Source organism: Lithobates pipiens, unplaced genomic scaffold (assembly GCF_037356315.1).
Source record: "Lithobates pipiens isolate NorthernLeopardFrog02 unplaced genomic scaffold, aLitPip1_a1.2 Scaffold_30, whole genome shotgun sequence".
In the NCBI taxonomy this organism is placed as follows: domain Eukaryota; kingdom Metazoa; phylum Chordata; class Amphibia; order Anura; family Ranidae; genus Lithobates; species Lithobates pipiens.
In genome coordinates, this window is record NW_027507791.1 from 167,364,849 (window position 1) to 167,387,851 (window position 23,003).

Here is a 23,003-nt window from a genome sequence, read left to right on the forward strand (position 1 = left end):
GAGGCGGTAGCATTAATAAAAAAAATAAGCTATATGCCAAGAAGCCTATCGGATCACTCAGCAATAAAGAGCTTCTTGGATATAGGAGAGAGAAGTCAGCGAAAGGGGTGGAGATTCAGCCCTATTTGGTTGGAGCTTATGAGGGAACCAAAGGAAGTATTGAGCTCACTTGAAGAATTTATAAATTTGAACACAGGTTCAGCCCCGACAGGGATGGTATGGGATGCATTGAAGGCCTATCTCCGAGGTCTTTTAATACAACAGATGTCTAAAATTAAAAAACAGTCTGGGGAAAGGGAAGAGAATGCCTCAAGGAGTGTGGTAAATTTAGAAATTCAATATATTAAAAATCCAACATTAGATAACCAGGGAAAATGGATGAAAGCGCAGCAGGAATATCGTCATATAATGGTAGAGAAGGCCGAAAATAATTTTTTATTTCAGAAACTAGTATTTGGAGAAGGTGAAAGGGTAGGTCGGATGCTAGCATACCTTGTGAAAACAAATTATCTTCCATCCATGGTACCCAGGATTAGTATGGCGGAAGGTAGGATATCCACTAATAAATCAGATATTTTAGAGAGATTTAGAGCGTACTATGAGGACCTATATCAATCCAACCAGGCCGAGATGAGGGAGGAAATGGATACATTCTTCAGCCCGCTGGCTATTCCACATCTTTCGAAAGAAGATGGAGATATGCTAGATGGTCCTGTAACAATTGAAGAAATTTGGCGTATAGTACAAGAAATGGCAGGACAGAAAGCCCCAGGCCCAGATGGCCTTCCAGTGGAGGTCTACCATCATTTTGGGGAGGTACTAATCCCAGAGCTCCTAAAAGTCCTTAACTGGGCGATAGAAGCAGGAGAACTACTTCCCTCAATGAGAGAATCAAATATAATAGTGTTGCCAAAGGAAAACAAGGACCCTCTTGCCCCTTCATCATATAGACCTATCTCCCTGTTGAACCTGGACGTAAAGATCTTAGCTAAGGTCTTGGCAAATAGATTGAACAGAGTGATAGGGAAAATTATTCACCCTGATCAATCAGGATTTATTCCTGGGAGATCCACAAATACAAATATAAGACGGGTTTTCTTGAACCTTCAGATACCTGTGGATGGAGATGGCCAGAGAGCTGTTTTATCCTTGGACGCTGCTAAAGCCTTTGATACACTAGACTGGAGATACTTGTGGAGAGTCTTGAGAGAATATAAGGTGGGCCCGGTATTCATAAAATGGGTTAAAATGTTATATAGATGTCCGGAAGCAAGGATTAGTGTTAACAACGAAAGCTCGGCTGGGATCCGATTAAAGAGAGGTACGAGGCAGGGGTGTCCCCTGTCCCCCCTCCTGTTCGCTATGACGATCGAGCCTTTGGCTATATCCCTGAGATCAAATAAGAGGATAAAAGGTTTTAGGAGAGGGGAGGAAGAAGAAAAAGTAGTACTATTCGCAGATGATCTCCTTCTGCTTCTTGGAGACACTCAGCATTCAATAGGGGAAGTGATGTATAGAATTACCAATTTTGGACATCTTGCGGGTCTAAAAATAAACTGGGATAAATCCTGTATATTGCCTATAGACCCATTAGACAGCCCCCTACCATGTGAAGCCGCACATATTCAGATAGTGAGTATGATGAAATACCTGGGTATCTGTATCTCCAAAGATCCTAAGCAATATGTGATAAATAACTTGGTTCCACTGCTAGCCAAATTTAAACAAAAAATTAAGATATGGAAGAAACTACCACTTTCAGTAGCGGGTAGATGCAACCTCATTAAAATGATTCTCTTACCGCAACTTCTTTATGTACTGCACAATTCTCCAGTATGGATATATAAGGACGGGTTCCATAAGATAGATTCCATATTTAGAGAATTAATGTGGAAGGGGGGACGAGCACGTATTGGGTTAAAGACTCTGCAACTTCCAAGTAACGGGGGGGGGACTTGCGCTTCCACATCCGTTTAATTACTTCATAGCAGCTCAGTTACAACACCTGGCAGGAGAGGAAGGGTAGAGAGAGGGGGGTGGAAAAAGGATCTCCTCTCGAACAATTCCTCGGAAGATCACTAGTAGTAGCATTAGAGGCAGGGGCACTCATACGGGATGTTCCTACCCTAGGTTTAATGATTAAGGTGTGGGAGACAACTAAAAGAATACTGGGTTATGGGGGATTTACGGAATACTCCCCCTTATGGGCAAATAATAAGTTGGAAGAGGTTCTAAAAATAGGACAAGTAAGGGAATGGGAAAATAGGGGTATACATTTTGTTCATCAGATATATAAGGATGGTAGAATGAAACAATTCCAAGAGCTAAGGAATCAGTTTTTAATTTCCGAAAAAAATCCTTTTTTAGATACTTGCAGATCAGACATGCTTTGAATAAACAGTTCCAGGGGACAGTAATGGTATGGAGTGAGATACCCGTAATAGAGGATGTATTGCGAGCAAAATCAGGGAAAGGTTTAATATCCAAGGTGTATGGGGAGTTGTGTAATAAATCTCAGGAAAAAAAACAGGGTAAAAAAAAACAGGAAAAAATGGGAGTCCGACGTGGGTGACATCTCAGAAGACCAATGGGAGAGGATCCTTGAGGTGGCACCATGGGTGTCCATTTCTCCATCTCAAAAGTTTTCACATCTACTTTTATTGTATAGAGCGTATTACACCCCTAAGAGGTTGGCGCAATTTTGTAGAAGGAGTGATGCAGCCTGCCCTAGATGTGGAAGGACAGAAGGAGATATGATCCACATGTTTTGGAGATGTCCCAAGCTACATCGGTATTGGAGGGAGGTTGTGATGATAGTTAGTAGGGTTTTTGAGATGGTAGTAGAAATGGAACCAATGGGATGCGTGTTGGGATGGATCAAGGGGAGTAGTGACCCTAAGGATAGTAATTTAGCCAAAGTAAGGTGTCACTTTCAGGCTAGAAAACTCATAGCCCAGAATTGGCAATCAGCCACACCCCCTACGAGCGTTGAGTGGGTGCAAAATATGAATAGGGTTATCCTTAAAGAGAGAGTGGCATACATGAGACAAGGGGGTATTAAAAAATTTGATAAGATATGGAGGGAATGGTATGTAAAAATGATGAATGAAGGTAGCTCTTAGTAAGAAGGAAGTATGATGAATGGGAGTGTATGAGTTGGGAAGGTGATGAATGTAGGAAGGGAAGGTTGGGTGAGGGATATGTAAACTGGTATTATGTTACTATTGGCTTTTTATTGGAAGATTGTATGAGTTGTTTTGAATTGAAAAAGAAATTAATAAAGATATAAAGTTTAAAAAAAATCAATGTTAAAGGTTATGAGGATATTGCCTTTGGGCGCAGTGTGCTGCAGGCTGCAGTAGGAGTCCTCTGATTTCCTTCCTTTGTTTTTTGTTCCCCCCCCCCCCCCCCCTTTCAGTTGCCATTGCTATGGGACATTCCACATAGTAATTACTATGGCTCTGTGTCCCTGATGTAAGAAAAGAAAACGGCTTACCTGTAAAATCTTTTTCTTTGATGTACATCAGGGGACACAGAGGTCCCTCCCTTCTTGGTATACACTTGTATTGCTTGGCTACAAAACTGAGGACTCCCAGTAATCGGAGGGAATATATGGGGGAGTACACACCTTAGGGGCGTGCCATTGTCCAGCACCTGTCGGTTGTTAGCACACATGTTTTTTTAGATTTTATGTATGTTTTTTGGAATTTAATTGGCATATGGTATCATTTTAACGTAAAATAGGGGACCAAATTGGGGGACATTTTGTTTATTTCCTATCTCCATGTATGGAGCGTGAATTGCACGCATAGGTGCCCAGAGATTTGTTGTATAGAGCTGTATAAAAGCTGAAGTGCTGACATACCGTGTGAGCCTCAGATCCCCAGACAACACTTGTTATGGAGAAACCCATTGAGCCTCACACATGGTGATGTTCCACAAGTAGGGCTGACCATTTTAACCTGCTGGGTGTTTGTAATGCGTGCTGTTTTCTTCCTTGGAGATTGTAAGTATCATTTCATTGTTTTATTAAAATCATTTGGTGAATTTCTACACTATGTATATCTCCCTCTGTACTTGAATCCCCTCCATGGAGTTTTTTTTGTCTTAGGAGTTGGGAGAGCTTTTGTATTCCAGATGGTGGTGTATGTGTCTGCTATGCAGCAAGAGATTTAGTGATCTCCTTGTGGGATCAAAGCAGCTGGTAAGGAGCAAATTTAACCGTTTTTGATAATTTATTTGGGGGTGCTTTTCATGGTGGTGCACCTTATAATTTTTTTACTGCAAGAGAGAAGAAATGCTGATGTTTTGGAACTGAGCATTTTTTGCATTATAGCATATTTGCACATGAAATACAGTATGGGCTTGCTTTATATAGATTTGTTAATTTAAGATTTAGTTTATTTTACAGTATGGTTAGGGCACTTAACTGTTTCTTATGAGATGTATTTATTTGTATAAGAACAGTGCACTTAGGAATATTATTTTATTATAGACTATACACAAACTACAATGCCCATTTCTTTTTCATAAATAATGGGACAGAGTTAGGCTAATATTCATTACCTGCTGGGTTATACTTTATCTCCAGGTGAATGGACACTGGCAGTCCAAAGGTCTTTAGACATGAAGTGATCCCCTATATAACCCCTCCCATACAGGAAGTTCTTCAGTTTTGTAGCAAGCATTGCATCTTCAAAAAGAGGGGGGGGGGGACCTCTGTGTCCCATAATGTACTCAATGAAAGGGATTTCACAGGTAAGTATGATGAAAACAATCCTATTTTCTTTTTCATACAGTATATCATGGACACAGAGTTAGGCTAATATTCATTACCGGCTTGGACGTCCCAGAGCAATAGTTACTTCAGTTTTTTACCAGTGTCTGCAAGGTGGATGGCACAGTTGTTTGAGCTTCAGGTCTCCAGTCCCACAAACTGTTCTTAAATGAATCAAAGGATTGACCAATCGGATCCATTTGGCACAGGCTTTATATGCTTAAATAAATAGTACCCGGGCCTTGCAAATAAGACTCAAGATCCTGCAAGGTTTTGCCTGTAATGCAGCCTGCGGGTGCTGGACCCTGCAAAGTGGAATCCTGGACATTACAGCGCTAAGGCATTCCTGCAGGGTGCTGTACAGGTCCAAGGCAGTGGACCCTAAACATGAACAGGGTACTTATTCCTTTAAGGTCCTCAAGTGTCAGGAACTCATTGTGATGGGTGAAGTTTTGGCTCTAATGCCACGTACACAGTCGGACATTCTGACCACAAAATCCGTCTGATTTTTTTAGACAGATTTTGGCCAAAACTTGTCTTGCATACACACGGTCACACAAAGTTGTTTTTTTTTTTTTTTCAGCACGCACAGCACTTTGTGCGTCGGAATTCTCTCCACACGATCGGAAAAGGTTTGATCGGATTTTGTTTTCGGAAAATTTTAGATCCAGCTCTCAAACCTTTTCCATCTGAAATTCTGACTGAAAAAGTCCGATAGAGCCCACACAGGATCGGATTTTCCGACAATATAATCCGATATGACTATTTCCGTCTGATTTTTCGACTGCGCGTATGGGGCATTAGTTTCTAAGCTGCCCTGCGTCTGGATGGGTAAGTGAAATCCCCTTATTTACTTATTGTGGGGTGTCCCGGTGATTGCAGCAATCAGAAAAGCTGGCTAGAGGCTGGAGACCTGTGTGCGGTGACCATACAGGGACGTTCTGGGCTAGCAGTGGTTCGCAAAGTGTACCTTTTTTTTTTTTTTGTTTGTGTCTTGACTTTTTTTTACCTGTATGATCGTGCACGACGGTGTGCCATTTTGCCTTGGTTTGCCGTGGTGCATGTTTCATGGTTAGTAAGGTTGAATAAAGATCCATCCAGTTCAACCTGAGTGAATGTCTACAATTGTCCCTATCATGTCAGTCCCTACCCTCAAGGAGCCCACAATCTAAGGTCCCCATTCATATACTAGGGCCAATTTTGGACAGAAGCCAATTAACCTACCTGCATGTCTTTGGCATGTGGGAGGAAACCGGAGTACCTGGAGGAAACCCACGCAGGCACAGGGAGAACATGCAAACTCCAGGCAGGTAGTGTCATGGTTGGGATTCGAACCAGCGACCCTTTTTACTGCTAGGTGAGAGTGCTACCCACTACACCACTCTGCCGCCCTCCACATGTGCATTTGCAAGAGCGCCACTAGGCTCAGCAGATTTTGTTTGGCAGCCATGGCACACAGGTGCCGTAGCCTTTATCTGGGTGCACAAAGATTTGCGCCATACGAAAATACAGCCAAGCCCCTTCCACTTGGAGTGGTTGATTCCTCCTTACCCGGGTCACTATGTGTTGCTTGGCGGGTTAAAGGTGCTTAGCGGATTGTTGCATATGGGCTTGGTAAGCCCTATTAAGGGGTCCCCCTTCTGAGGTGTGGTAATACTACACCCAGGTACTCTTTTTGTGGATGGCAAATGACTTAAAAAAAAAAGAGGAGTGGGACTAACACTACAGGGAAGGACACCTATGTCATCAGTAGTTCCTCTTGCATAGGTTACTGAGCCCCCCTGGGTCATCTTAGGGATCCCTAAGGCCTCTTACGGCCACACAGCCTTTCCCCCAACACCCTCTGTTGGAACAGGCTGTGTGTGCTGATTGGGAACATCCTGACAAGATTTTTGTTCCTCCTAAGAGGTTTTCCCTTTTATATCCCATGGATAAAGAGTGCACTAAGAAGTGGAGCATGCCAGCCATAGAGCAGCATTCTCTTCCTTAACCTCCCTGGCGGTACGATTATTTCGGATTTTAGGCGCTAAAAGCGGTAAAATTATTTTGCATGAAAATTTGGCGTTTTATATTGTAGTCCTGTAATTCTTAGGAATAACTCACTTAAATCTGTCCAAACCAGAGTCTAGCAGACATCCCGGGTATGATAAAGTTTGAAAAATGAAATCATAAATTATAACATAAATAACTATAAATAATTATACCAAATAATAATATAACAATAATAAAAATTATTCAATAATGTTATCAAATCAAAAACACTGAAATTTGCTCAGTTGCAGAATTGTCACTGTTATTACTTTTCAATATTTGATGACGGATCTCCCCACAAATCGCTATCACTCAATTCTGCGAGTGATTATTTCACTGTTTTCTAGCTGGTCTAAAATAATTTTTGATGTAAAGGGACAGTTTTGGTTGCTATGGACAATCTCCAGTTTCCAGGCATAAAGGACAGTTTTTATAATATAAAACTGCATGCCAAGCACTGGGCAGACCACTAGGGACAAAGGGGGTGCGAAATAATTACATACAGCAATGTAATCTGTATACTGTATGTATACTGTGTGTTTCGCTTTTTGAATTTGGCGCCGATCTCCATCCCCGTGCGTCGCAACGCTCGCAGGGAACGGAGATCGTCTCCATGATGAATCGAGTGGAGGACGAGCCGCTCGTACAGCGGGGGGGGGGACATCGCTGGATCCGAGGGAGAAGGTAAGTAAGTGTTGTCCTGGATTCAGCGATGCAGTCCCGAGTCTGGCTCGGGGTTACTGCTTTTGGTATAAAACTTCCACCCCCAGCCAGACTTGGGAATACCGGCAGCAGGGTTAAACAAGAACTTAAAGGGATTGTAAAGTGAATTTGTTCATAAAAATAACAAACATGTTATACTTACCTCAACTGTGCAGCTCGTTTTGCACAGAGTGGCCCCGAACCTGCTCTTCTGGGGTCCCTCGGCGGCTGTCTCTGCTTCCTCCCGCAGGTGCTTCTCCCGTTCATGCGAGTTCCCTCGCATGGTGAGAAGCATCTGTGGGCGTGCTCCCATGATACAGCCGGCGGCTATAGCCTCTCGCTGTATCACACGGCCCCGCCCCCCGGCGCTCCGCGTCAGTGGATGTGATTGACAGCAGCGCGAGCCAATGGCTGCGCTGCTTTCCATCCACTCCAGCCAATCAGCGGCCAGGCTGAACGGTGGAGAGGACATCGGGGGACGAGCGCGAGACTTTCGAGGGGTGAGGTAAGTAAAACGGGGGGCTGGGGGCGCAGGCAGTGTCAGATGTTTTTTCACCTTAATGCATAGAATGCATTAAGGTGAAAAAACATTTACCTTTACAACCCCTTTAATTTGTCCGGTGGATAATGCACAGGGCTTGAAAGACTCTGTTGGCAAGAAATTGGAGTCATCATTAAAAGCTAATTTTTCTTTGGCCAGTTCAGCTATTCAGCCAGCTGTTGCAGCAATTGTTATCCGCCAGTCCATAAAGGATCAGATGGCCTGACAGGCCTAACCAGGAGGATGATCTGCCTGGAAATAGGTAGATAAGGTGCTGCTCGAGCGCTGTGTTTTGATGTTGACAACTTAAAGGATTCAATACAGCAGGTTTCTCAATTGTCTCTCTTGTCTGTACATTTAGTGGCTTAAGAACTGGTCAGCCTAGCTTATTTGTAAGAAGTTATTGGCAGGTTTCCCCTTTCATGGGAAATGTTTATTTGGTGATCATTTGGACAAATATATCCAAAAGATTTCCAGAGGGTGGTCTCTACTTCCCATGAAGAAAAGCACTAGGCATCCCTCGTTTAAAACTTCAGGGACTGCTTCCTCAAATGTCTCCCCACCAAGGCAGTTCCACCGCCAACAGGACCCTAGAGCCAGGGGCAAGCTGCAAGGCCAGGGACAGAAAAAGCCCTTAATTCTTCTAAATCCAGCACCCAGCCCTCCTTTTGAGGAGATGCCCCCACTCTGGTGGGGGCTTCTGCACTTTGCACACATTTGGAGAACAATAATTCGGGACGAGTGGGTCGTCTCAACTATATCTTTTGGTTACAAGCTGGAGTTGCGGGGGGGTTCCCCCTCAGAGGTTTTTAAGATCCGGCATTCCCTCGGATCCTCCAGAAAAGAGATTTATTGTTTCAGGCACTAGATCATTTAGTGCATTAAGGAGTGATTGTAGAGTTTCCTGTATCAAACAAAAGGCAAGGGTTTTACTCAAGCCTGTTTACGGTTCCAAAACCAAACAAGGCCACCAGACCCATTTTGGACCTAAGATCCCTGAACCAGTATCTACTGATCCAGTCCTTTCGGATGGAGTCGGTCTGCTAAGTAGTAGTCTTGACTAACGATGGGAGACTTTTTAGCCTTCATTGCTATAAAGGACTCATATTTACACATACCTGTCTTTCCGCCTCATCAGAGGTCCCTGTGAATTGCAGAAGGTAATTTTTAGTTTGTGGCTCTACCTTTCGGGCTTGCTACAGCTCCCCGAGTGTTCACAAAGGTCCTAGAACCAATACTGGGTCTTTTAAGGGCCCAAGGGATGTTGGTGCTTGGGTATCTGGATGACCTCCAGCTCAGAGATCACTCACTACAGACTCTAGAACAGAGCATAACATGCACAGTGCAGTATTTGGAAAGCTTAGGCTGGATCATAAATACCAAATAAGTCAACCTTGAGACCAGCTCAGTTTAAAGTATTTAGGTCTGATACTAAATACGGTCCAAGCAAGAGTATTCTTGCCACCCGCAAAAGGTCTGTGCCCTGAAGAATCAGGTGTGTCAGATAAGGGACACCAGACAACCCACCAATCGGCTTTGTATGAGTCTTCTAGGGAGGATGGTATCCTCCTTTGAGGCGGTGCCCTATGCCCAGTTCCATTCCATGCCTCTACAACAAGACACATTGTTGGCTTGGAGCAGGAGAGGATAAGCCCTGGATTACACAATGGTCTTGTCTCCTCAAACACACTTAAGCCTAAACTGGTGGTTGCAGAATCAGATCCTGCGAAAGGAAAGATCCTTCTTCCTGGTAACTTGGAGAGTACTGACTACAGATGCCAGTGTCTCAGGCTGGGGAGCGACCCTAGAAGGGCTCACTCACAGCTCAGGGGAAATGGTCAAGGACAGAACAGATCCTTCCAATCAACGTCCTGGAATTACAGGCAGTGCGACTGACCCTGTGGTCCTGGATGGTGGAGCTTCAGGACTACCCTATCAGTGTTCAGTCTGACTATACCAGTGCATTGAACTATATAAACCACCAAGGAGGTACCAGGAGTTGTTCAGCTCTGAAGGAGGTGAACCACATACAAGCCTGGGCCGAGGGACATGTGCTGGTTCTATCCGCAGTCTATACCGGGGAGTAGAGAACTGGAAGGCAGATTATCTCAGCCGTTAGTAAATCTGCCCGGGGGGAATGATCCCTACACCCAGGGTTGTTCCAGGAATATTGCCAAGGTTGGGGATGGCCAGAGGTCGACCTACTAGCATCCAGGTTCAACAGCAAACTACAGCAGTTTCTGTCCCGAAAAAGAGATCCGCCGGCAATTGGAGCAGATGCTCTGGTAATTCCATGGAACCACTACTCCATGGTTTTTGCTTTCCCTCCAATCCCTCTCCCTCCACATTTGATGCGTAGGATTCAGAGAGGAGGAGTTCCATTAATTCTGGTGGCACCACCCTGGCCCAGAAGGCCCTGGTTCCCGGAGATTGTGAGACTGACAATAGATGGGATATGGACACTTCCACGGAGCCCCGATCTACTGTCCCAAGGTCCTATATTCCACCCCAATTTACAGTCTGTAAATTTGATAGCATGGCCATTGAAGCCAGGGTGTTAAAGGACCATGGTATCTCGGGACCAGTGGTGTCTACCCTAGTGAATACTAGAAAAGGTGTCACTAGGAAGATTTATTTGTGAAACCAAAAAATGGTATCCTCGGAAATAAGTGATTGGGAGAAATCTTTCTACGGTCAGATGTGGAAATAAAATTGTCTTTGTGTACAATCGGAGGTAAAGTTTTAGCCCCATCAGTATTATTCCAAAGGCCTTTAGCCTCCCATTCACTGGTCCAAACCTTTATGCAGAGGGTAGCTTGTTTGCTTCCCCCCATTAGGTCACCTATGTGTTCTTGGGACTTGAACTTGGTGCTGTCTGTGTTACAGAAACAACCATTGAACATATCAAGGACATTCTAATAGACTTGATGTCACACAAGCTAGCCTTCCTGATGGTTATCACCTTGGCTAGAAGAGTGTCGGAGTTGGTAGCTGTCACGATCAGGAGCGAGGCCGAGATGCTGAGAGGGCTCCCCTTGCGGCCGAGTGCAGCACAACCCTGAAGATGACACAGGGATGCAGTGCCCACAGTAGCACAGGTTGCCAGGTAGCAGCAGAGGTCAAGGGCCGGGTAAACAAGTCTCTAAGGGCAACCGTGCTAGGAAGTCCAAGAGTGGAGCAGCAGAAGTCCAGAGAGTAGTCAAGACAAGCCAGGGATCGGGTGCAGGGAGCAGACAAGGAACGTCGGGTACAAGCCAGGAGTAAGAGCCAGGAGAACAGGAGCAGGTCGAGCAAGCCGGGTCGGTACACAGGAGATCGGATAGCAGGAAACACGGGTACAGGTACACAGGGGAGCTGACGATAATCCAGCGATGCAGCACTGTCAGGCGAACGTTTAAATAGGCGAGGTATCCAGGTCACGTCGTGAGCGCGTCGAGGCGATCGTACGGCTACGTCGAGTACGTTGTGTGTTCGTAACATCACCGCGTATGCCCGCCTGGTTAGACGTAGCGTCGGCCGTTCGTCTTGAAACTACCTTGCGCTTCCGTAGGCGCCGACGCGCGCTAACACGAACGTACCTCGTGAGATTGCGCCTACTTCCCTGACAGTAGCCCTTTCATGCAGGGAACTGCACTTGATCCTTCACCACGACAGGGTTCTGTTATGACCTGTTCCATCCTTTTCCCAAAAAGTGGTGTCGGTCTTTCATTTAAATCGGGACATTATTTTGCCTTCTTTTTTCTCTCAGCCTCGTTCAGTGTAAGAGAGACAACTGCACTCCTTGGACGTTATCCGGGCAGTCGAGGTTTATTTGTCTAGCTCTGTGGAGATCTGTGACTCCTTTTTCTTTTTTACCAAAAGGACCCCAGAAGGGGCTGGCAGCTTCCAAAGCTTCCATTACCAATTGGGCACGTCAATTGATCATTCAGGCTTATAGTCTGAAACGTAAAGCTCCTCCCATTAGGGTGAGAGCTCATTCTACCAGGGTTGTAGGAACGTCCTGGGCTTTTTGCCATCAGGTATCTGTGGCTCAGATTTGTAAGGCTGTTACCTGCTCTTCAGTACATATGTAAACAACATTTTATCAAGTGCATGTTCGAGCAGCTGAGGATTCAACTTTCGGCCACAGTGTACTGCGGGCTGCCGTATAAGGTCTGATGGCTATTGTTTGCCAGGGTGTCTCCTCCCCTCAAGGCTATTGCTCTGGGTTGTTCAAGCAGGTAATGAATATTAGCCTAAAGCCCCATACATACCATCAGTTTTTCTGCTGAGTTTTTCCTTCAGGTTTACCAAAACCATGTAGTACAAGGGCCTGCCTGATTGCATACAAATTGAAACTCCTAAGGTTTGACCTCATATTATATGGTTTTGGTAAATCTGAAGGAAAAACTCAGCAGAAAAACTGATAATGTGTATGGTTCTTTAGGCTAATATTCATTACCTGCTTGAACGTCCCTGAGCAATAGCCTTGAGGGGAGGAGACACCCTGGCAAACAATAGCAGAAAAAAAACTGATAGTGTGTATGGGGCTTTACTCTGTGTCCCATGATATATGAAAAAGAAAATAGGATTTGTTCATCATACTTGCCTGTGAAATCCCTTTCATTGTGTACATCATGGGACCAGTGGCGGCTGGTGAAGTTTTAGTTTCTCATAAGCCACACCCCTTATAGAATACACCCACTCCATCCCCTGTATTCCACTTGCTTCCACTCAGTGTCCGGAGTATACAGCTCACCATCACAGGACAGAGTATATAGCCCCAGCATCACAGGACAGAGTATATAGCCCCAGCATCACAGGACAGAGTATATAGCCCCAGCATCACAGGACAGAGTATATAGCCCCAGCATCACAGGACAGAGTATATAGCCCCAGCATCACAGGACAGAGTATATAGCCCCAGCATCACAGGACAGAGTATATAGCCCCAGCATCACAGGACAGAGTATATAGCCCCAGCATCACAGGACAGAGTATATAGCCCCAGCATCACAGGACAGAGTATATAGCCCCAGCATCACAGATCATGGTATATAGCCCAACCTTACAGACCTGATATATAACATTTCTCACAAAGCCTGGCATATAGCATTTCTCACATGCCTGGCATGTAGTATTTCTCACAAGGCCTGGCATATTGCATTTCTCACAAGCCTGGCATGTAGCATTTCTCACAAAGCCTGGCATGTAGCATTTCTCACAAAGCCAGGCATGTAGCATTTCTCTCAAAGCCTGGCATGTAGCATTTCTCACAAAGCCTGGTATATATCAGTGTCATTGCTGGGGGGGTGGCGTCAGTGTCATTGCTGTAGGGGTGGCGTCAGTGTCAGTGCTGGGAGGAGATGGCATTAGTGTCAGTGCTGGGGTGGTGGTGGTGTCAGTGCTGGGGTCGTGGTGTCAGTGCTGGGGGGGTGGCATCAGTGTCATTGCTGGGGGGTAGGCATCAGTATCAGTGCTGGGGGGTGGCGTCTGTGTCAATGCGGGGGTGGGTGGGTTGAGTGTCAGTGCTGGGAGAAGATGTTGTCAACGTCGGTGCTGGGGTGGTGGCGTCAATGCTGGGGGGTGGCATCAGTGTCAGTGCTGGGGGGATGGGATGAGTGTCAGTGCTGGGGGGGAGATGGGATGAGTGTCAGTGCTGAGGGCAGATGGGATCAGTTTTAGTGCTGGGGGGTGGCATCAGTGTCAGTACTGAGGGGGTGGGATGAGTGTCAGTGCCGGGGGGGGAGGCGTCTGTGCTCTGGGGGTGGGATGGAATCAGCGGTGGTAGTGGGGACTGGATCATTGGCAATGGCAGCGCTGGGGATTCCCCTGCATTTCTCTGTATCTTAGTCTCTGGTCTGGGCTCCCTCCACTCCACATGTGTCTTGCTTACATCGGTTAGGAAAACTGACACAGCACCCGCAACCTCTTGTAGCTCCTCCCCCATCACTGTACTCATGGCCTGGGCCAGCCGTCATCTGCTTGTTGCTTGTGTAATTGTCAGACCCGGCGGAGAGACAGTGTGGGGCTAGGCGCTGTGCAGTGAGAGAGAGACAGACAGGCAGCATGTATGTGTGGCTGTGCAGAATGGAGGGGCAAGAGACAGTGTGTCAGCGCTAGCCTAGCAGCACAGGAGTGCATTGACTTACCTTCAATGGTGCCACAGCCGCTCCTCTCTCTGAATCCAGTCCACCGCACACACACAAACTAAAGACTCCTCCCCCTGTGACCGGGAAACCACCCCCATAGTACCGCGGCCGCCCACTGTCCTCGCCAGCCAATCCTAGGCTAATAGCATATTCTGACCAGTCCCAGGAGAGTGGGAGTGTGTGCAGGCACACAGCTTGCGCCCTGCAGACACCCTAAACATGGGCAAATCAGCTTCCCAGCCTGCAATCAGCTGATTGCAGGCTGGGAAGCTTCCCATTGACCGCAGCATGTCCGCCCCCCGGTCACTCTTAAAGTGACATTTTTTTTCTTTTTTTTTTAGCTTGGGGGGCAACGCCCGAGCACCCCCTATGGACGGACCGCCACTGCATGGGACACAGAGGTCCCTCCCCTCTTTTTGAGGATTCAATGCTTGCTACAAAACTGAAGTACTTCCTGTTTGGGAGGGGTTATATAGAGGGTCACTTCCTGTCTAAAGACTTTTGGACTGCCAGTGTCCATTCACCAGGAGATAAAGCAGGTAAAGAATATTAGCTTAACTCTGTGTCCCATGATGTACGCAGAGTAAAGGATTTTACAGGTAAGTATGATGAAAAAATACTATTTTTTTTTCTGCTTTCAACACATATTTACTTGCTGCCTATTATTTACCACTAACTTGCAGATGCCATTGTAACAAATGCTATTGTAGCTAGTCACTTTTACCTTTCAGTGATCTAAATGTTATGGCTAAACATTTTTAAAACATTTTTAAAATGGTTAAACCTTCCTGCCTGTGGTGTTAAAATTTTTCTATTTGTTCATATATGTGTAAATACATGTTTTATTTTTGTTTTGCAGAACGGAAAGCAGATATAGTTATGGGACATTCTGAAGGTATCAACGGTTTCCAGGCTGTTCTTCAGCAAATTAATAAACTCATAAACTACCCAAGCGTACTTCAGGCACAGACTGAATTAGGTGAAGTGGCTTGTTTTTTTTTTTTTTTTTTTAATGCTTTATAATTTTAGTCATTTCATTTACTATACAAGAAGAAATATACAACCCATACTTGGTGCTTATATATGCACCCTATACACCTTATTTTATCTAGTCCTCACTACTTATTAACCTTCTCATTTAATCCAACTACCTCCCGTTCCTCTTCCTACTCCATCTCTATACACTTTATGCCTCTTTAATTTTATATCCTTTAGTCAACTTTTGAATTCCTCCACCATTCATCCCTCTCCTTTCCTATTTCTCTCCTTCCCTCATTTACTATCTAAATGTCCATTTCCTCACCTCCTCTCACCATCTTATTCTGTGCCATTTTAAATTCATTCCTCCACCACTTCTGACCCCCCGTTCTAATTTTATGATTTGTGATTGTGGCTTAATATATTATAAGGAGGTTATTGGGAGGACGGAAACTTTTTCCCTCCTTTGATTAGAGAACTATGACTGTTTAGCTATTTATAATGTTGTTATAGGGCTTATGGCGCTACCTATAGCAGAATGACTATTTTATCTATATAATGCTCAAGTTATATTTCCCAGTGCTCGTGGCAGTGTATAAACAATGGAATTAGCTTATCCACACACCACATTACCAGCCATATATGCACTATAATATTGTGAAGGAGATGGCAACCAAAAAGGAGGGGAAGGAGGCTCAAATCAATATATTATATGAAGACAGGATCCCTGACAAAAGGGCCCTTTAATACTAATGCGTGCTCACTTCCCACCTACCCCCTTTATGTACATCCCTCCTCTGTGGTGCGCCCAAAATATATTGTACCTGAGGTAGGTGGTGGGCGTAAACTATATAAGTAACCCTTGGGATATAAGTGGTAAAATGTGCAAATTAAATTAAAATAATATTAAATTAATTGAATTATAATGCAATATTAAATTATAAAAGTAGGAAATCCCAATAGACAAATGACTATACATGTTTATATTGTATCCTTCTTACAGGAAGGACCTAGGTAATATCCACATAAAAGCTCTATTATATCTGATGTAATACAAACTCCAGATCCTTATCTCATAGATACTGTAAAATCCAGCACCATTAAAAAATATTATAAACTAATAAGGTGCCCTCAAAGTGCAAAAAGTGCTAAAGTGCAATGTGTGCAGAAAACTAGTGCATCAAAAACCATCAGAAAAAATATACACTAAGCCCGTTCTAAAACAAATAGGAGCTACGGTGCAGAAAAAAAACAAAAATAACTGCAACAATATTTTTAAACCGTGCAGATAACCATAATAAGGTGACTTTTGTGTTCACATAAATCCAGTAACGTCTGTGCTCGTGCCCCTTTGGATCCCCACTCACCAGATTCCTATCCTAACGCCCTGTATCGGATACTTCCACCTCCCTGCTGTGTAATTGGTACCCAGATGGCGCTCCTTTTCAAATGGTGATCAGCGGGCAGGTGGTTCCTCAGAAGGAAGAAAGACCAATCCTCATAGTGTAATATGTTCATCACCACGGGTTAAAAACTTTGGCAAACAATCCCAAGAGGTTGCATATGAAATTGTATATTTATATATCCAACGCAAAAAATAAAAATAAAAAAAACTTTTTAATAATTTGAATGCAAAAAATTATTATTTGATACAAAACTGAAAAAAACACAAAATAAATAAAAATTAGAAATTCATAGAGAATTAAATATATATTCTTTATCAAAAAAAAACTAAAATCTCTCTCTATCTCTATCTCTATCTCTCTCTCTCTCTCTATCTCTATCTCTATCTCTATCATCTCTATCATCTCTATCTCTATCATCTCTATCTCTATCATCTCTATCTCTATCATCTCTATCTCTATCATCTCTATCTCTATCTCTATCATCTCTATCTCTATCATCTCTATCTCTATCATCTCTATCATCTCTATCATCTCTATCATCTCTATCTCTATCATCTCTATCTCTATCATCTCTATCTCTATCATCTCTATCTCTATCATCTCTATCATCTCTATCTCTATCATCTCTATCTCTATCATCTCTATCTCTATCATCTCTATCTCTATCATCTCTATCTCTATCATCTCTATCTCCATCATCTCTATCTCTATCATCTCTATCTCTATCATCTCTATCTCTATCATCTCTATCTCTATCATCTCTATCTCTATCATCTCTATCTCTATCATCTCTATCTCTATCATCTCTATCTCTATCATCTCTATCTCTATATATATATATATATATATATATATATATATATATATATATATATATATATATATTTTGCCTTGCGAAAGTATTCAGCCCCCTTGAACGTTTCAACCTTTTGCCACATTTCAGGCTTCAAACATAAAGATATAACATTTTTATTTTTTGTGAAGAATCGCCAACAAGTGGGACACAATTGTGAAGTGGAACAAAATCTATTGGATATTTTAAACTTTTTTAGCAAATGAAAAACTGAAAAGTGGTGCGTGCAAAATTATTCGGCCCCTTTACTTTCAGTGCAGCAAACTCACTCCAGAAGTTCAGTGAGGATCTCTGAATGATCCAATGTTGTCCTAAATGACTGATGGTGATAAATAGAATCCGCCTGTGTGTAATCAAGTCTCTGTATAAATGCACCTGCTCTGTGATAGTCTCAGGGTTCTGTTGAAAGCGCAGAGAGCATCATGAAGACCAAGGAACACACCAGGCAGGTCCGTAATACTGTTGTGGAGAAGTTTAAAGCCTGATTTGGATACAAAAAGATTTCCCAAGCTTTAAACATCCCAAGGAGCACTGTGCAAGCGATCATTTTGAAATGGAAGGAGTATCAGACCACTGCAAATCTACCAAGACCTGGCCGTCCCTCTAAACTTTCAGCTCAGACAAGGAGAAGACTGATCAGAGATGCAGCCAAGAGGCCCATGATCACGCTGGATGAACTGCAGAGAACTACAGCTGAGGTGGGAGAGTCTGTCCATAGGACAACAATCAGTCGTACACTGCACAAATCTGGCCTTTATGCAAGAGTGGCAAGAAGAAAGCCATTTCTCAAAGGTATCCATAAAAAGTCTCGTCTAAAGTTTGCTAAAAAAAAGCCATCTGGGAGACACACCAAACATGTGGAGGAAGGTGCTCTTGTCAGATGAAACCAAAATCAAACTTTTTGCCCACAATGCAAAACAATATGTTTGGCGTAAAAGCAACACAGCTCATCACCCTCAACACACCATCCCCACTGTCAAACATGGTGGTGGCAGCATCATGGTTTGGGCCTGCTTTTCTTCAGCAGGGACAGGGTAGATGGTTAAAATTGAGGGGAAGATGGATGCAGCCAAATGCAGGACCATTCTGGATGAAAACCTCTTGGAGCCTGCAAAAGACTTGAAACTGGGATGGAGATTTATCTTCCAACAAGACAATGATCCCAAACATACAGCAAAATCTACAAAGGAATGGTTCACAAATAAACATATCCAGGTGTTAGAATGGCCAAGTCAAAGTCCAGACCTGAATCCAATCGAGAATCTGTGGAAAGAGCTGAAAATTGCTTTTCACAAACGCTCTCCATCCAACCTCACTGAGCTTGAGCTGTTTTGCAAGGAAGAATGGGCAGGAATTTCAGTCTCTCGATGTGCAAAACTGATAGAGACATACCCCAAGCGACTTGCAGCTGTAATCGCAGCAAAAGGTGGCTCTACAAAGTATTAACTCAAGGGGGCCAAATAATTTTGCACGCCCCACTTTTCATTTTTTTATTAGTTAAAAAAGTTTCAAAAATCCAATAGATTTTGTTCCACTTCACAATTGTGTCCCCCACTTGTTGGTGATTCTTCACAAAAAAAAAAAAAAAATATATATATCTTTACATTTGAAGCCTGAAATGTGGCAAAAGGTTGAAAAGTTCAAGGGGGCCGAATACTTTCGCAAGGCACTGTGTGTATGTGTATATGTGTGTGTGTGTATGTATGTGTGTATATATATATATATATATATGTGTATATATATGTGTATATATATATATATATATATGTGTGTGTATATATATATATATATATGTATATATGTGTATATATATATATATATATATATATGTATATATATATGTGTGTGTATGACCCCAAAGATGTTATACAGGGTCAGGTTCAGAAAGATAGGGCTACAAGATATATGGTTAAGCTCTCTATGGGAGTTCCTTAATGAACTAAAAGGACTTTACAAATGTAAAAGATGTCTGGTGTGCAGGGTTAGTAAACCAGAACCCCGTAGGAAGGAAACCTTTAGATCAAAGACAGACCATAAGAATATAAAATCAGAGATCTCATTACTTGCTGCAGTACGCATGTGACATATGTCATTGAATGTCCTTGCAATTTGCAATATATGGGTAGAACCACTAGGCCATTATTTGTGCATATACATGAGCACATTAAGAACATTAGAAATGGGTTCCCGAAACCTAATAAATCATGGCACTTTGACCTATTTCATTAATGAGATCCCTCTTGTCTAGTGTTCTATGGGGTAGACTGTATACAACCTAACTGGCGGGGAGGCAATATGACCACCCTTATTTCTCAAAATGAAACTGCTTGGATATATAGACTGGGGTCATTGGCCCCCAAAGGGTTAAATCTGGACATAGATCTAAACTGCTTTATAGCTAACCCTTAGAGAGATTCAGATACTGTGGAGAATTTAAGTACTACTAGCCATATACTCAGAAATAATTATTTTAAAACGAATCAGCCTCTGAGCATTGGGTATATCATTTTTTTTTTTATGTGCTGGACATTGGGTACAGTCACCCTGGGTCATCTGGAGGGTTGTATGGAACGAAACAATGTCCAGTACATGGGCCTTTTATGTAAAAAAAAAAATATATATATATATATATGAAGGCCAGTATGGTGGCCTGAATTTATGGGAGGAGCCCGGGGGGTATTTAACCAGCCCACTCGCCTGTGGTCTTTGTCGGTTTCCTGTGCGCAATACTACGTCACTAGGCCGACTGCTCGAGTTTCGTTGCCATTCGGATAACTTCTCTCTACAAGAAGTCTCGTGGTTTTCGTTCCCGTTCGTGTTTATTGTACAAAGTCTCTGGCTCGACTGCTGCAGGTAAGGGTCTCGATTGACCTTCCTTTACTAAAAACTTTTCTGTTGAGTGTCTTAAAAACCCGAAACTCGACACTAAACCCTCGAGTCATTCGTTATGAAACCGGGTCGTTAGTCACTCGAACGCACCATTATCGCAACTCGCTTCATTGCACAGGCCTCATTTCGGTAGAATTGCTTAAACTGAAAATGTCACACTATTTCCTAGCTTATGGTATTGTCTGCCTCGACACCGTGTTCCACAGACAAATCGTTGCCAGTCGCGTCACACGGCACAACGATTCGTGCCTCTGCCACGGCTGGCTCACTTAGATCATTTCATTTTATCATTTCAAACATTTCACTAATTTCTGTCACATACTGCGTTCCGTTTCAAATCCAGTCACATCCGCAATGCACCCATTCGTCCCGGTCTGCCCCAGGTTGCTCGGCCTCATTTTGGTACATGCTCCAGAGCCCGCTCTTTGTTAGTCGTAGCCTTCGGCTTATCGATCCGGGTCTCTGTCATGGGAATCATTTTGCTGTCACCTATTACGTCCTGACTCGAAACCAGTCACATTTGCAATGCACAGGTTCGATCGGCGTGTCCCAGTTGCGTTGGCCTAATTTCAGTACATGTTCTAGAGCCCGCTCGTTGTTAGTCGCAGGTTTTGCGACCTCCCTGATTCGTGTCTCTATCATGGGAATCATTTCATTATCACGTAATACGCTCCGTTAGAATCCGATCGCATCCCTGTGCGTCGATTCGTCTGGACGTCCCCCAAGTATTTTTTCAGCCTCATTTCAGTGCATGCTCCAGAGACTGGTTCGTTTCCCAGTCACAGTTCGCGGCTGGTCAATCTAGTCCTCTGTCATGACATAAGTTGTTTGTTTCATTTCACTGTCGCGCTCCGGTTCAAATGTATTCTGTTCAGAATACAGGGTTTAGAAATGTATTGTGCTCAGAATGCATGGTTCAGGAATGCGTTGTGCTCAGAATGCATGGTTCAGGAATGCGTTGTGCTCAGAATGCATGGTTCAGGAATGCGTTGTGCTCAGAATGCATGGTTCAGGAATGCGTTGTGCTCAGAATGCATGGTTCAGGAATGCGTTGTACTCAGAATGCAGGGGTTCAGGAATGCTTTGTGCTCAGAATACAGGGTTCAAGAATGCATTGTGCTCAGAATGCACTGTGCAACATACACTGACCTCCCTGACACATACACTGACCTCCCTGGCACATACACTGACCTCCCTGACACATACACTGACCTCCCTGACACATACACTGACCTCCCTGACACATACACTGACCTCCCTGACACATACACTGACCTCCCTGACACATACACTGACCTCCCTGACACATACACTGACCTCCCTGACACATACTTCCTGCACTACCTCCACACACAGTACAGTAGATCAGAGGATCCATCCTCCTCCTTACCTCTGTCATCTCATCGTTCATCACATTTGGGGCTCTCTCCAGCAGCAGGTGGACAGTATTGCAGGAGTCCCCACCATCCAGTCGCTCTTTGGTATCCCAGCTGCCTGGAGGTCAGTTAGCAGCCACTGCGCCTTTCCCATGGTCATGATCTCCAAGCACCACCCCTCCTGCTCCGCTTTTCCACAGGTTGCATTGCCAGAGGGACGGGCTGGACCAAAATAGCCCTGGGGCAGCGGGAGCTGGAATAGGGTGCCATGGAGAGGAATGACCGAATGCCTCACTGCAGGTGTAGGAGTCCAGGGGAGGCAATTAGCTGCAGCACAGACCCTCAGAATAGCAGAGTAACTTTACACCCCCCTAAATGACACACATGGTGCAAGATAACTGGCTGCTCACCCCCACCCCCTGCTGACACCACTGGAACTGATGCAAGAAAGGTAGCCGGCTCCTCCGTGCCTGCACTGCCAGTGCAAGTGATTGCCTGGCTGGGGGATTCCCCCCTATCCTGGCTGTGCTGGCTTCATAAGCTGGTGTGCCCACAGAGAGAGCTCTACGTGCCATAGGTTTGCCATCACTGCCCTAGAGAATAAATTGGTGGTCATTGGATTTTTTTTTTATGTCAAGCAATATTTGTGGAGCATTTTTTTAATCGCATTACTTTTGGAAAAAATATACTTTAATGAATGTTAACCCCTTGGTGTCAGCAACTCCTGGCCCTTTAAGGGGTTTCAGAAGCCAGGAGGGGCTTATAATCATGTGACCTCCATGATTGGCTGATGATTTCCGTGAGCTGCTGGTAACTGTGTCTGGAGCATGCCCTAGTGAACGCAGCTTTGTCTGAAAATTAGTACCAGAGCTTCTTTTATGTTTTCTGAAATATGTTTTAAGCCATATTGTATGCCAATTTATTAACCACTTCAATACAGGGCATTTCACACTTTGATTGCCAGTTACTCAGTCATGCAACACTGTACCCAAACAAAATTTTTATAATTTTTTACATACATACATGCTTTCTTTTGGTGGTATTTAATCACCATAGGGTTTTTTATATTTTGCGGCATAAGTGAAAAAAGAGCGAAAATTTTGAAAAAAAAAAACACTTGTTTTTTAGTTTCTATAAAATTTTGCACATAAGTCATTTTTGTTCATAAATTTGGGCCACAATTTATACGGCTACATCTCTTTGGTAAAAATAAACCAAATTAGTGGATATTATTTAGTCTCTTTGAAAGTTATTGAATCTACAAGCTATGGTGCAAATCATTGAAAATTGATCACATCTGACCACACCTGATGCACTGA

At 43.8% G+C, this 23,003-nt stretch overlaps 1 protein-coding gene across 6 annotated transcripts in view; it reads left to right on the forward strand.

Moving 5' to 3' along the window:
* The window catches only part of ZFYVE26 (zinc finger FYVE-type containing 26), a 1,794,472-nt gene that overhangs the window by 466,225 nt on the left and 1,305,244 nt on the right, over nt 1-23,003 (forward strand). For all 6 annotated transcript variants that reach the window (XM_077465059.1, XM_077465061.1, XM_077465063.1 and 3 more), the window contains one exon: nt 15,042-15,161. In XM_077465059.1, coding sequence (XP_077321185.1) covers nt 15,042-15,161 — 120 coding nt within the window. The remainder of the gene's footprint in view (nt 1-15,041; nt 15,162-23,003) is intronic.